The following is a 16215-nucleotide window of genomic DNA, read 5'->3' on the forward strand; positions in this document are numbered from 1 at the left end:
TGTGTCCATCTTATCTCCTTATCTAAGCACCCACGACTGACTGTCAAGCCAAAGGTGTCCATATTAATTTAAGTTTGATTCCTGAACAACAGATAATTATCTAAATTCAGTTAGGAAGACATAAAACCTACATGTGTACTGAGTGAGGTTTCCTGTGATAAGGTGATGAGATCCATCTCCCTCACATCAAGACTCTTCAAGACGAATCATAGTTTTTAAATCAAATGGATAGATAATAGATAAATAAATAAGACCCTTCTGGTAAGACAGAACCTCTTTAATAAGAATTGATATAAGCACCTTTCTCATTGGAAGGATGTCTCAAAACGCTTCACACCTCAAGAGTGATAATTTCATATTTCATAGATGAATGCAGTAGCCAATTTGCACACAGCAATGTCCCACAACCGTCCATGAAATGAATTACTTTTATGTAAACTGGAGGATTATTGCTCAGGACACTGGAGAAAATCTCTTCACTTTTTGATTAGTGTCATGGGATCTTCAATGTCCACCTGAACAGGGAGTTGGGACCTATGATTTAAAGTCTCATCTAAAAATTGACCTACACGCTCGTACAACTTTTTCAGATTAGTCTTCTACTGCCTGTGAAGTGGTAATTGGAATTAACAAAATACTGCCTACAGATATGTCCATCGGGATCAAATAAAGGATCCTTGCACATTATAGATATATATGATTAGACCCCAAGCGAGAAGCAATACTCATATTCTCATTAATAGATTAATCATATCAGAATTATACCCAGGTCTATCTCACGAAGCCTAATAAAATTCATGGTATGGGAATCATTCCCAAAGGTGTTTTAGTTGCTTCCAATTGTTCTTTCTCTGAAAGGAAGGTGAGGAATTTTTAATAGAAACTAGAAAGAAAGACATTTTGTGCTCAGAAGGGACCCACTGAAGCAAGCTATTGTGTCCTGTTTATTCCGAAATCACTTTTTTATTAATCCCACTTTGCAGCAATCTCCCCATATCCCTTGATGTTTTCACTGTTTATCCTGTTCCCTTTTCAATTATTTTATTGATCCAGGTACAAGATGTAATGAAATCCAAACAATCCTCAGTGAAGAAATTCCCCCAAATCTCTACTATTTTTTTGAACAGATATACAAGAAAAATCTCCTTTATTCCGAGATATAAATATGTGGAACCATCTCTAAGCAAGGAATTAAGATTTAAAAACTGAGATATAATAATAATCCTTGCACTTGATATACTGCCTTATCACGCTATCTCAAAGCACATCACAGGATATACTATAACGTGTAGTGACTGTGTATTTGTGGATGAAAATGGCCGAGATACCATGATAGGAGAGTTAATTTATTGGAAAGAAGCACTTTGGTGGGACAAATATATTTATCTCATTCTGTTATGTTTGGCGTGCCACAATTCTACAGACCTGATGTTGAAACATTACATTTCCAAAATAGCTTTCATTTTCTAACATCCATCATTACATCAAAAGCATATATACCAAAGGATTGCCAACTTGAAACATTTTTGCTTTCATTTATTTTGATGTAATACTGAAAAGCAAACAATCTTCTATTCCAATGTTATTTCACCCTTATAGTTATGACTCGAGACTTCATCTTCCAGGGTAAAATTTATAGATTCAGCATCGGGGCAAAAACAATCTTAGTGGCCCAAAAAAAGCTGATAAGACTAATGTTGGCAAATCCGTGTTCCAGTTTCTCTACACAAACTGGAAAAAGATAACAGCCGTAGTCTCCAAATAAGTGCAAACACAGAAGAATTATATGTATGCCTGTGTATTCTCACAACAATTTAAGATAAGGCCAGTTTGTGCCTTGACTGCTTAATGTCACTTTTATACTGCTGGCATCCTTTCTAACATAAGAGTAAATTGGAGAAGAGGCTAGATTTATATTTTCCCCTCTAAATTATATATTTACTGAGTGAGGAAGGCTGCATTTTGCAACAAAGAGTAGTGCTCCCCTAGCTTGCGCTTGGTGGAGATTGTTTAAAGAGAACTGGCTGTTTCACAGTACTGAAGAATTTAGATGACAGTTTGGTTAATTGTCCAAGAACTTTTGAAACTCAATTTAATATTGGAAATTGTTTGTTCACTGGAAGCAACACAAACTGAATTTCACTGCATTGTGAGGAAGGGCAGAAAATAAGATAAAAAGCATCCCAAGCTTACTTAGAAAAATGCTAAGCATTTTATTTTCTAGGTTTCAATATCCCCAAATAAGCCAAACTTCCAAAACACAAAGGAGGTCCAAAATTTCATGTAGTCCTATCATGTAACACTATTTGCCTTAAAATTTAAGATTGTATAGAATTGGGCAAAATTCTTAAATTCAGTCTTACGTCAGAAGCAGTCTCTTTCAGAAATTCAGAAAACATACTTCTAAATTAAGAAGGCAATAAATTGTGCAAAACTCTTATATTCAATCTTAAATATTAAGATGTTTAATATTAAAGTCTTAAATATTAAGGTCTTAAATATTAAAGTCTTAAATATTAAGGTCTTAAATATTAAGGTCTTATAGGCTAACATGAGGTGCAATATTCAGGCTTAGAGTTTTCAAAAGTGCTCCTCAAGTAAGTGATAACATTATGCCTTGTTTGCCACAAAAAACATAGATACATCTGTAACCAAACAAGACATTTGTAATGTCATATTGTTAGTAAGTACTTGATGGATTTAAAAATCTACAGATAAGAACACATTTTTAATGAGAAACAATATCAGACAATGTTAATATCTGGTAAGCTGTATTGACAATGACTTATTTGCAATGAGATAATAAAAGTTGGAAATTCAACCCAAAATCTCACTCTAAACATTTACTAAGTTGCTGTGTGCATAAATCGGGGGTTCAAAAAGATGATATGCTACCAAGCAATATAGATGAGAAAGATTCCAATTTTACAGGCCTACGTTTTTCTGGCTTGGAAAAACAAAAATCAAACATGTTTTTTGTACCTGATCACTATTGTGTAACCTTTCCTGGAAAGAACGTGACCATGGTTATGATTAGCATCATATTCAAAGCCAGTTTTTTCTAGGAAAGATTACCGTGTCCCATTTTATTGTAAAATAGATATTCATCAGCATTGGAATTATGCTAATCGGAAATAAACTATAATTGTTGATGTAATTTAGAGGGATTTTCAAGTGATTGCTATTTTTAGCTACCAGATTAAGTTAGCACCTATTTTCTCATGCCACATGAATAATGAATAAATTTCCAAAGCATCGGAGGGTTGCTGTGGAACTGTTCTACAGCATGAACCATTGCCTTTAAGAGAAGAGAAATGAAACATGATAAACTTACCTCACAAAATAGTCGTTTCTGATCAATAGCAAATGTTGAAGAATGGATAGAAAATAAGTTTCAGCTCCCGTGTCCTTCACAGAGTAAGACAGTATATTATACACATCACTTATTTCAGTAGAATCAAAGTTAAGGATATCATATTCAATTGAGCAACGTACCAATGAACATTTAAAATTTCTTCAAGCCCCAAATACGTTTATTTTTACTAAATACAATTAACTATTTTACAATTATTAAAAAAAGTATTCTGATTTTGAAAATAAAGATTATGATTGAGAGAAGCATTGGTGTTATCATAGCTCCATGAGATGAGTTGGTTGGTTTCATGATCCAAATGATGCACCCACCAATGATTCTAAAACGTAAATAACATGATCAAATTGACTACTTGTTACCATCCTGTACCACCCTGTTGGAGTCCTGTCACTCCGTGGTTAGAGCACTCACTTCGTAAATGAGAAGACCTGGGTTCAATTCCCGGCAGAGCGAAACATTAGGCAAGTTTCCTTGCTCCACACGCCTCTGTTTACCTAGCAGTAAGTTGGAACCCAGTTGGTAGACAATTGGCAGATCACTTTTACGGGGTAATAAATTCCTTCAAAATAAGAATAATTTAGTCAATCCATGACTATTTGTGGGACATTGCTGTGAGCAACTGGCTGCTGCTTTTTGCCCATAAAGTATGCAGTCAATTCACTTTACAGTATATTCTGTGAAGCACTTTGAGACATCTCTTAAGACGTGATAAGGTGCCATATCAAATGCAATGATTATTATTATCATCAGCTGCAACCTGCAAACAGATTTTGAATTCTAAGCTTTTGTCTGAGCAAACAGCTGGGATTAGTGCCTGTTATTCCTATGGCTTTCATTTCACTTCAACCTGTTTTGGACCATATCCTGAAATTGCCCTTCGAACTCTAAACCAGTCTCTAAAAACGTTGGGACATCCTCCCAAAGTGAAAGGCACTATACAAATGTAATTTTGTTGTCGTCTCCTCTTTTGTTCGTTTTCTATCATCTGCAAGGTTCCTAAATGGTCATGTCAATTTTGTTTAGTAAAAAGGATATTCTAATTCACATCTAATATCTTCCAAACGATGTGAAAATTCAATCATGTCTTCTTCTTTGTGCTCATCAAATACTTTCAGCTGAATATCCAGCGCGTCGTTTTTAATCGTTCTCAATTCCTTTAACAAAACAAATCAGCAGAAATACATAGGAAGTTAGCCTGTTTCACATAGTATATATTGAACATCTGTTCAGAACATTTTAAAAAGTTCCAGTACAGGAGAATAAGAAGCATAATTGCACATATTGAACCTTTCTTTCATGTAACTAGCATTAAAGGGAAACTGATTTTCATTGAAGGTAGATAATTTGGTCCTAGCTGTGTTACAGCATTAATAAGATGTCCTTTCTCTTTATTGGAGCCTGAAGTGATTTCATTGCTCACGTTAAAACACAACAGGTTTCAGATTTCAGCAAAAGAGTAGTTGGACAGAACCAAAACTGTTTATTGGTGGCAAGAGACTGATCAAAATCTAAAATCCTTTTTTTTAAAATATGAACTGATGTACTAATTAGTAACTAATCTCATCAATAGGCGAATGCTGTAAATTCTCCAATGCTCCTAATTCCCCTCCAATACCGATATACGTCACATAAGTTTTTAAACTTTCAGCTCGTTATCAATAACTGAAGAAACGTAATTAATATACATATATTAAATTAATAATTTGTATTAAATACTTTATTTTCCTAGAATCACACTAAGTAATTGTATCCAATAAAGTTGTGATAATGTACAAATTTGAATCTAATATTATATATACAAAGGTGCACATACAGGAAAGGGAGTATGCTTTGTTGACTGGAATTTAGAAAACACGACTCCAAATTTATTTCTATTTCCATCTGATGCCATTCAACTTCCTTCGATAAATGTTATCTGGTCACTTAGTGTCATAATTTTAATTATATCAAATGCTATATAAAATGCAAGGATTATATTATATAATTTTAATTACTTTTCCATGATTTTAAAAATTGACAGATGTTTAACAGTTCTCAACTATTTTTGTAATTATATTTTATGTAATGAATTGATAATATCAATGTGCTTCATGGAAACAGCCAATTATAAGCATACTGTCAACAGACTTATCAATGTAATCTCAGACTGTTACATAATAAACAGATAATAGCTTATGTTACTCTTACCGGCAGTATCTCTCTCAGCCCACAGCGCACAAATTCATTTCTTAAGTGCAGCCTGAAGTCTAAATCATCAGGGGATGTCACAAGTGCATTAATAAGCTGCATGCATGCCACCTAGATAAGAAGAAAATAGATTTTGAACACTGTAGGTAATTTACTTAGTGCATCCTGAGTGCTTGTACACGCATAATTTAAAACTGTTAACACAACTGAACACACATTTTTAGGTTACAACAAGATTTCATTTATAGAGCGCCTTTCAAGTCGGGAGGATGTCCCAAGGCGCTGGACAATTGGGTCAGGACCCGAGCAGGGAGGAAATGGTCAGGGTGAGGGGAGGGAAGGGAGGGAGCGAGGAGGGGTAGAGAGTCGAGAGGGGAGCTGAAGGCACGGTCAAAGAGAAAGGTTTTGAGACCGGCCTTGAAGGAGGAAAGGGAGGAGGCAAGGCGAAGGCACTGGGGGAAAGAGTTCCAGAGCCTGGGGGCTGAGAGGCTGAAGGCCCGGCCACCGATGGTAGGGCGGTTATGGCGAGGGATGTGGAGCAGACTGGAGCCAGAGGAACGGAAGGTACGGGCAGATAAGTAGGGGGATAGTAGGTCGGAGAGGTAGGAGGGAACAAGGCCGTGAATGGTCTTGTAGGTGAGCATGAGGATCTTGAATTCTTGAGGTTACATATTACCATACGAAATGTAAATATGCATGTTTTAACTATTTATAAGTTGAGGCACCAAGATAAGAAAATAGATTTCAAAAACTATAGGTAATTTACTTGGTACTGAATGCATCCCGCGTGCTTATACACACTTAATGTGGAACTGTCTAGAAAAATGACACATTTTTAGGTTACTTATTACCACACAAATATACCAACTTGTACCTTTTTAACTATTCAAGTACAAATGTAATTCATCTCTCATTTATACTCTTAAACTCTAAGATAAATGTTTGTTTTTACACTCCTTAAACATTAGTTATAAAGATAGGTTGTCTGTGCTACTCCTATTTGTACCTCTTCAGCATCAATTTTAACTGAAAAAAACAATTAACCAAAGCCCAAATCACTGCACTACAGAACAGTGACCATACGCAGCATAATGTATGTACAGATAAAGCTACCGTGCACACTCACCTGGTTGTGTCTTTTACTTGCCTAAAAAAAAATGAAGTTGCTTACTGTATGATATATACACTCAACGATGTTGCATTCAACAATGTAAACCGTTTATAACACTTGTATTGAAATATACGAGTGATAAACTGAAATGATTTCTCAGGACCAGAGTTATCGAGGAAGGTGTTATACTTGTAAATGGTATTGCATTATGCAAGACAAACAACAACAACAACAAGATTCCATTTATTGAGCGCCTTTCACGTCGGGAGGACGTCCCAAGGCGCTGGAACAACATCTGTAACATCTGACTTTCAAAACAATGCTTCAAATAGTGTTAGAAATGTGATTTTTTTCACACACTATTACTTTCACAACAATATTTTATGATTTTAAAAGTTGCACGTTAAGCAGAAAACAAGACAACACTCTGATTTTAGAGTGATAATATGAAACTTGCCTTTTAGTATGTTTAAGGCAGAAAATGACACTTCTGTAGGAAGGTGTCAGTTCTAAACTTCTTTAAAGTGTTTGAATTAAAGCATGCCAACTTCCTTTTACTTTGTAAATCAAAAAGCATGGAATGTTTTATTGTGGTATTTGAATGAAATTTTTAACAAAACTTGCTGGAAGTAGACATCTGCTTTATTATTTTATTAACTGTCTGCTAAATAATTCAGAAAGATATTTTAGAAACTTTGAAGTCTCAGCAATGGAGAAGTTGTGAAGGAGAAGATTGTGTAAAACATTGCACATATCTAAAAGTAAAGTTAATGATACCCAACTTCATTTTTCCTAATGGTTGGATCTTTCTAGATTCAGAAACCAGAGCTAAGAAATTGAAATCCTTTATTGAACTGAGATTGCAAGACATTTAATAAAGCTATGGAATCTTAAGATAATTATAACCTCTGCCTTAACCAAATTCAAAATAATGGTACACGTTTGCAGAGATGGTACGAATATATATATCCCCAAACAACGCCCATTATCACATTCTTAAGACAAAAAGTGATGGACAAAATGCCAGCTCACTCATATCCAAAGTGTTTAAAAAAAGAAATACAGGCAATTTCAATCAGATAAATATCATAAAAAGATGTCTACAAAGAATGTACAGTTAGGAAACAGGCCACACAGCAGAAGCACCCTTGTTGGTGTTCATACTACACAAATCTTCACCCATTTCTTACTCTATCCCATACTCCCTCACGTGAAGATCTGGCTTCCTCTTGAATGCATCCACATGACTGTATATTTTGTGGACAAAATGTGGCAGCCCATTGCGCACAACAGTGTCCCACAAACAGTCGTGGATCGAAGTGACCGATTTATTAAAATTATTTTTTTGAAGGAATTATTACACCTGCAAAAGTGATCTGCCAATTGACTAACAACCGGGTTCCTACTTACTGCTAGGTAAACAGAGGCGTGTGGAGTAAGAAAACTTGCCCAACATTTCGCCCTGCTGGGAATCAAACCCAGGTCTCTCGCTTGCGAGGCAAGTGCTCTAACCACTGAGCTACAGGACCTATGTAGCAACTTTTAGAAATTTGTGGACCTCAATCCCCAGATCGCTTTGCTGTTCTACTTTTCTTAGGTTCCAACCATCTAGACTATCGACAGCTTCTTTATTCTTCCTGCCATATTAATTCACCCAATAATGGTGATGAAAATATACCCTAAATGACAAAGATTTAAGATGGTATTTTTATTGTTGATTGAACTATTTGATGAAATAAAGAAATTAAATAGAGGAGTTCCTGGTAAGATTAACTCGCATGTGTTATATTAACATGAATTCATTGAAAACATTTCATATGATTGAGTGGCAATTTTTAATCACACATTACAATAATTCAAAGTCAACAGCCCAAGAGTCCAACACACAGCCACCTTTCAGAAAAGTTTCCCCTGGGAAAAGATGTGAGACATGGTTATATTTGGTCACATTTATACTTTAATTCAATTCTGGAATCCTGGGGGAGAGGGGTTTATCAAACAGGCAGCAAAGTAGAAGTGTTTGCAGTTTAAGCCACATTTTTCAAGGGAGCTGATGTACTCTTTCATCGAAAATTCACTCATTCTATTCAACACTCAAATCTAGCTGCAAATATATTTATGGACAACAGTAGATTATCAATATAGTATGTTATTAGCTTGGCATTTAAATTTTCTGAAAGAGAAACTGCTGGGTGGGTGAAACTTGCGGTAAAATGCAGAGTGCACTGATTCAAAGAATGAAGACAACACTAAAAATCAAAATAATTAAAAATTTCAATGGATATTGCTATTATTTTTTAAATAATTTAGAAATTGAAAAAAAGTTGAGGTTACATATTAAAAAATCACATAATAGCAAGGAATGGCCAAGATCCACTAGATTTGTATGCAGCTATTTCTTCAGTGGGCAGTTGGAAAAGTAAATAGCAAAGATTATTCAAGCAATTTCAAGCACCAACCTGAAAAGAGCAACTGATAATAACAAAATGGATGATTGATGTGTGATGTGCAAAAGTATACACTGCTGATCGACTCCTCTGTTTTGGCTGATTTATATTTGACTGGTTAAAATTGGCTTCAGCTAACATTTTAACATGGTTGAAATGTGCATCCTGAATTGAACCCATAGAAATTAGTCTCATTTCATTGATAAAATCAAAATTATAGACTTGTTAAAAAATATTTATAATTTTTTTTAAAAAAGCTATTCATTTTCCCATTTATTGGAATCTAATATCACTGCTTTTTAAAAAACTGTCTAGCTGCATATATTGCTTAGCTTCTTTGCATAAGAAGGATGTTCAGACAGGATATTCAATGGCAAGCTATTCCTTCATAAGTTGCCGAAATTCAAAGCAAAAACATCTAATTTAGCACATCAAATCTCAAAAAACAAAAAGTTATCTGTCTGATTGATATTGATACAAAATTCTGATTCATCACTTCATTTGAAATTAAAAAATATAGAAGTTTGCCCACAAAATATACAGTCAATTCACGGTATATACTGTGAAATACTTTGAGACGTTCTTGAAGACCTGATAACGTGCTATATCAAATGCAAGTGATTATTTTTATTATTACCATATACAGTGGAGTGTTAGTATAACACAGTAACAAATAAAAATAGCGAGGTGTGACAGCCAGTCTTTATTGTGGGTGCATGCACAATTTCCATAATAAACAAAATGGCTGTTTTCCCAAGTCGTAAAGTTGCAGCAACTGTTTGCAGCTTATGTGCATTGCAGGAAATACCATCAGCAGCAACGTGATGACCCATAAATCTGCTCTTTCTGTGGCAAAAGCTAAAATGTCCAACTTGAGAGTAATCAGGTTGCCACCAAACATGTTTTAAGCATGCACAAGAAACCATAAATGATGTTGGTAGTGGTCTAATGGCGTGGAATTCAGACATTTTAGAGTTAAACCTAATTCACTGCACAGTGAATGGGGTTCACCTGTAACCGCATTATAACCAAATTTGTGTTATAACAGGAATGCTTAGTGTGATTCACAACAAAGTATCAGCGAAAGGACAACATTGGAATACTAAAATTAGGTTCACTAAGCAAGATCTAATGATTTTATATGGCTGTTTTTGCAGGCCCCACTTTCTTGCTTTGTAAATCCCATCAGAGATTGAACTGGTCACACCTTTGATGGTCAATAGCATGTTTCAGTTTTTAACAGTTGAAAACCAGGTTGTTTGACAGCCAATGAAAAGTTTTTGGAATATTTCCTCCCACCATCCAAAGTGGCAGGATGAGATGACAAAAAAAATGGGATGCAGGTTAAAATAATTAAAAATGAGTCAGTAAAAAGAGGTAAAATATAAAATCGTTTTAAAGGGTGGAGAAATTTGTGATCTATCTCAGGGCTAATAATACAGTAATAGCTGAAAAGCTTTATTATTTTAATACAATTTTTAAGTGTAGCTTTTGGAGATCTATCAGCGGTCTAAGAGATAATCAATCATGATTTTTATGGTAAGTGCGAAAATAATAATAGATTTCATTACATGTGTTTTATAATGTTTTCAGTATGGCATTTATAGGTGTCATATTTTTGATTATTGGGTCATGCTGAATTAATTCAATTATTGCAGTACACCAGCCATCCATATTGTGGATACGTATTATGGAAGTAACTCGTGCCTTTTGCAGTTAACTTACTAGTCTTCAGCTGCCTGAAATATTAAAGCAACTTTCTTTTTAAATACTGATACAAGTTTGCTATGCATTCTCAGCATTCTATGTTTTCAATTCAAATTTCTAAAATTTGCACATCATGGTCTCAATATTTATCTTGAAGAGCTCTAAAATTATGTGGCTCCTTGAAACATTTGCTCCTTGGCAAAGAACAGGAAGTTCATTTATATGCAAATTATTTCAATTAACCTCTGTTTTGTTTAATGAAATCAGTTAATTTTGACTGTTTTACCATAGAGATTGAATGATACAGTATATTCAGTATTGCAGTGCCACAATACAATACTGTATTGTAACTCATTGGGCTATCTGGCTTCAACAACCTACTCCCAACAAGCTCCCATTAGGCCATCCCGTGCTCTTGTTGGACGATCCACCTATTGCTTTGTTCCAGATTTTAGATGCCGGAGCGATGCTCCGCTGCACTACATCCCTTCATTATTTGATCTTTTATTAATCAGGGCTGCAAATTTTAGACAAAAATTAGACAAATTATAACATGATACGCCTATAATGATAGGCAAATGTGTATAAAACATACCAAGCTTGAATGGGACCAGCCACCAATATCACATTATGCACATTATAAGAATAGGCAATTTAAGATGAAGCAGTCTCAACTGTTTAAAAAATCAGGTATTGATCACAAATATGGTGATATTTTCTAATAGCTATGTGACTTGCGATAAAGAAAATGCAAAAGAACATTACTGTATTTGATTAATCATAAAGAATAAAGAGGATTTAATTGTATATAAACTAGATTTAAGAAAATCCAGATCAAAGGATTATTTGACTCATCTGCCCATCTCCTTAATTGTTTTTTTTTAAATGACAAAACTTAATCGTTACACATTTTTACAGTAAGATTTGTATTCTTCTCTGCTGGACAGATGAGTGCATGATTTCAAGAACCAGGAACAAGGTTTTGTATTAACAAAATGACTTTTTGGTTTACATATTCCAGTCAAAAGAATGTCTAGATTAACCTGCGTTGATCGATTCTTTTATTCCACACATTTGTAAAGTATAATCTTTCCTATGAATTATGTTATCAACACACAAGAATGTGCACTGAGTACCGCACTGCAGGTTGATTAAGGCTCCCATTTTCTTATTCGCTCAGCACCTTCCAATTCAATAGCAAGAAATCACCAAGGGCAACTGACATCCAGGCCTTCCTCCTCAAGCTGTTGGATTGAGTAATCGCCTTCTACTCTCCCACTATCCCACCACTCATTCTTTGTGCCTCTGCAATCAGGTTTCAATCCCCCACAGCATCGAGACTACATGGTTTAATCACCAACATGTTGTCTAACGACGATCATGGCTCTTTCCTTGTTCTCGTTGATTTATTTGATCTCTCTGCAATGTTCAATACCACATTATCCTTCACTACTGTATATTCTCCCTACTCACCTCCAAAGTTCTGTCCTCTCTAGTTTGTCACTCTGACTTATACCAGTATCTTCACTTTCCCTCTTTCATGGCTTCTCCTTCAGCCACGCACAGTTACATGTGGTGTTCCTCAGGATCACTTTCTTTCCACCATCTTCCAAAAACAAGAGTACAACTTCCAAATTTATGTGGATAACACCAAACTCTCTCTCTCTGTTAATTCCAGGACTTAAGTTGTTCTAACTAATTGCTAGTATTAATAATAAATAATGATAATTGCCAGTAAACATCAAGTCCTAGATGAACTCAACTTTCTTCAGTTGAATGTCAAAAAAAAAGGCTTTCAAGTTTGCAATACTTCCTCACCACAGGAGCTAACTACATCTGCCTGGATGTTCACTCCGCCTCATGGACCGAAAGTGGAACTTCAGTATCTTGTTCAACTCTAACCGCCTTTCAAGTCAAACATTCAGAGTCTCTTTCGGTCAGCTTTACCCCACTTCCGCAACATCGTCTGCCTCTGCTACTACCTCTCCCCAAGCTGCTTTCATCACGTCCAGATCCAGATACTCCAATGCCCTGTTTGCCAGAGTCCCAAGCTGCTACCACACTAGTTTGAAGATCACTCTGTAGACTTTGTTCTCTCTTGTATCAGACTCTGTGAGCAGCTGTTTCATTGATTCTTTTTGCTCATAATCCAGTTAAATTTAACGGACCAATTCAGATTTTAATGATTGGCTCAACATTCTGAGCAGAGATCAAATATATATTTTTGCTGCACAGATATTTTATAAGACATTCCAAGATATGATACTGGAACCTTGCTCAAAAAAAACTTTAAAGCCAGCAGTGTTTAGTCCCTTTAAAGTCAACAGTGTTTACATGAAGTATGATCATTTACCCACCATAGACTTTACTCAATCAATTTAGCTTTCAAAGGGAAAGTTCTCGAATAATATTCCACAATCTTGAAACATAATCAAGCTAAACCACAGAATATTCTAACCAAGTGAAATATCACTCACTTTGATTTAAAGAAATATGTATTTTGATGGGTGTCACTTTTAGAAATGGATACAGCTTGAAATATAAAACTTAAATGGATTTGCAGCCAGTCTCATTCTCATGTCACTCTCAACCTGTTCTCAATACTCATTGTTCCTCTACTTCTGTGTCCACAATCTAATAGTCTCCCCTTCTCTTATTTGGAAACTAATGTTCTAGAATATTGGAGTCCTGTAGCTCAGTGGTTAGAGCACTCGCTTTGCAAGCGAGAGACCTGGGTTCAATTCCAGGCAGAGGGCGAAACCTTGGGCAAGTTTCCTTACTCCACACAGAGCCTAATAATAATCCCTCCAAAGCAAAACAATAATAAATTGGTCATTTTAAATCTACGACTGTTTGTGGGACACTGCTGTGCGCAATTGGCTGCCGCGTTCACCCATAAATATACGGTCAATTCACTTTACAGTATATTCTGTGAAGCGCTTTGGGACGTCTAGAAGATGTGAAAAGCGCTATATCAAATGCAAGGATTATTATTATTATTATTCTTGATTGCTCATCTGATTCCTCTCAAAAACATTATGTTTTTTTCAGTGAAATCCGCTAAAATGGATTATTGATTATGGAAACCCCCTCCTCATCAGCCTTCCCAACTCTTCCCTTCACAAGCTGCAGATCATTCAAAACTCTGCAGCTCGTGTACTCTCACGTACCAGGCTCCGTGACCCCATCACTCCCACCCTCACTCGACTCCACTGGCTCCCCATCCCTCAGAGGATTGAATTCAAGATCCTCAATAATCTGTACAGAATTAGAATCACTTCAATTGATTTATAAATACATGCCTTTAAGATGTAGAATCATAGATATTACTATGTATAGCACAAAAAGCAGCCGATTTGGCCCATCACGCCAAACAAGTTAAACAGGCGTGTTGTTTTATATGAATCCTGCCTCAACCACCCGAGAAGTCATTCCACATTCTAATAAAACAATCCTCCTTTGCTGCCTTGCTAACACTCTTGAATTGGAGAACCCTGTTCAGTCTTGGGCACCACACCTCAAGAAAAATATATTGGCCCTGGAGGGGGTGCAGTGCAGGATCAACAGAAAGTTACCAGGCCTTACACAGAGTTGGTAGAATGTGGAATGCCCTCTTAGGTGTGGTGGTTGAGGCAGGGTTCATATTAGCTTGAATCCTGTTGCGTGTTGGTTAGAGCACTCACCTCACAAGAAAGAGGACCCAGGTTTGATTCTTGGGCAGGGCAAAACCTTAGGCAAGTTTCCTTACTCCACATGCCTGTTTACCTAACAGTAATTAGGAACTCAGTTGTTAGGCGATTGATTAGTGGATCACTTTCTGGGAGTAATAATCCCTTAAAAAAAAAGTGGTCACTCAATCCACGAATGTTTGTGGAACATTCCTATGCAATTTCCTCATTAAATTAATAGGAAAGACTGCGTACTTGGATTGTACTCCCTTGAGTTTAGAAGGTTGAGAGGTGATTTGATTGAGGTATTTAAGATGATAAAGGGATTCAATAGGGTAGATACAGAGAAGCTATTTCCTCTGGGAGGGGGGAATCCAAAACAAGGGGCATAGTCTTAAAATTAGAACCAGGCCATTTAAGAGTGAAATCAGGAAGCATTTTTTCACTAAAAGGGTGGTAGAAATCTGGAACTCTCTCCCCCAAAAGGCCGTAGATGCAGGATCCAGCCATACCTTCAAGAGTGAGATTGATAGATTTTTGGTAGGTCAATGTATTAAAGGATATGGGGAGAAAGCAGGAAATTGGAATTGAAAGGATTAGTTGAGGTCAGATCAGCCATGATCTAATTAAATGGTGGAACAGGCTTGAAGGGTTGAATGGTCTACTCCTATGTTCCTTTCTCATCATTAATTCCTAATGTGATTTGTTTTGTTGATAACAGATACATATTGAGTGATTAATAGCCACCCAAAACCTTTCTGCCTAGAAGACACCCTGTTATTGCGTATACATTTGTTCTCAAGTTCTATGTTTTGGTTACGTGTTTATGCAACTTATTACCAAGGAATAGCACAACAAAAGTATCATCGACAAGTTGGCTTTGTGCTGCTGCTCAGCACTAATTCTGAATCAGAATTCATGCAGAACTGTTGAGGTATATATGAATTGCTAACCAATTGCTGCATGTAAACAGAACAGTAATTTAAATGTTCTGTTTTTCCCATGGAAATTTATTCAGTTAAGTTTGGTGTGTAAGGTAGCTACAACCATTTCAATAAAACTAATTTTCAAAAACTATCCATTCCACCTTCCATAAGGAGATCATCAATTGAAACAAAATTCAACAGAAAATTTCTTGCGTCACTGACAAGGACAATAGTTACACAATTATAGCTTAAATTCATAAACTCTGTATAGTCAGGCATGATGAAACATTTTATTCTGTTGAATAAAATATCAATTCACTGGCTAGTATTTGTTGCAGAGGAGGTTCAGCCTATAATTCAACAAGGTTGAACTTTCTCAGTGGAGCACAGAAAATCCTTAACCTTCCTAACAAAACATAATGAAAATCTTCCTTACATTTCATAAGGGCATCTGTTTATCCTACGGCTCCCAGAAATATCACCAGTAAATATCACCAGTAATTCTGAACTTGTCCTCTCTAATTTAAAGCGACTTTGTTCAAATGAAATCATTTACCTCTTATTCAACCTATTGTCAAAACCGGAACATTGCTTCTTCTTTAAACCATCCAAAAAGAAGCAGGAAACAAATCCAATTCTTGACAGGCAACCATGGAATCAACCGCTCGCATTTTATCTACATTCACCATGGGTGTGTCACAAAATAATCACAAACAATCTTGAATGCTTCTTTCCACAAACTACCAGTTTATTAGCACCACCTACCTCTCCAAACTGCTTATACTAACTCCCCTAC

General features: G+C 35.9%; 1 protein-coding gene across 1 annotated transcript in view; it reads right to left on the reverse strand.

The window, feature by feature from the left end:
• LOC103178646 (protein diaphanous homolog 3-like) overlaps window positions 1-16215 on the reverse strand; it is a 154132-nt gene that overhangs the window by 20974 nt on the left and 116943 nt on the right. Inside the window, exons 10-12 of the mRNA XM_042334098.1 lie at window positions 5561-5671; window positions 4409-4527; window positions 3335-3451 (exon numbers count right to left, since the gene is read on the reverse strand). Coding sequence (XP_042190032.1) covers window positions 3335-3451; window positions 4409-4527; window positions 5561-5671 — 347 coding nt within the window. The remainder of the gene's footprint in view (window positions 1-3334; window positions 3452-4408; window positions 4528-5560; window positions 5672-16215) is intronic.

Source organism: Callorhinchus milii, unplaced genomic scaffold, assembly GCF_018977255.1.
Source record: "Callorhinchus milii isolate IMCB2004 unplaced genomic scaffold, IMCB_Cmil_1.0 Scaffold4, whole genome shotgun sequence".
Taxonomy (NCBI): Eukaryota; Metazoa; Chordata; class Chondrichthyes; order Chimaeriformes; family Callorhinchidae; genus Callorhinchus; species Callorhinchus milii.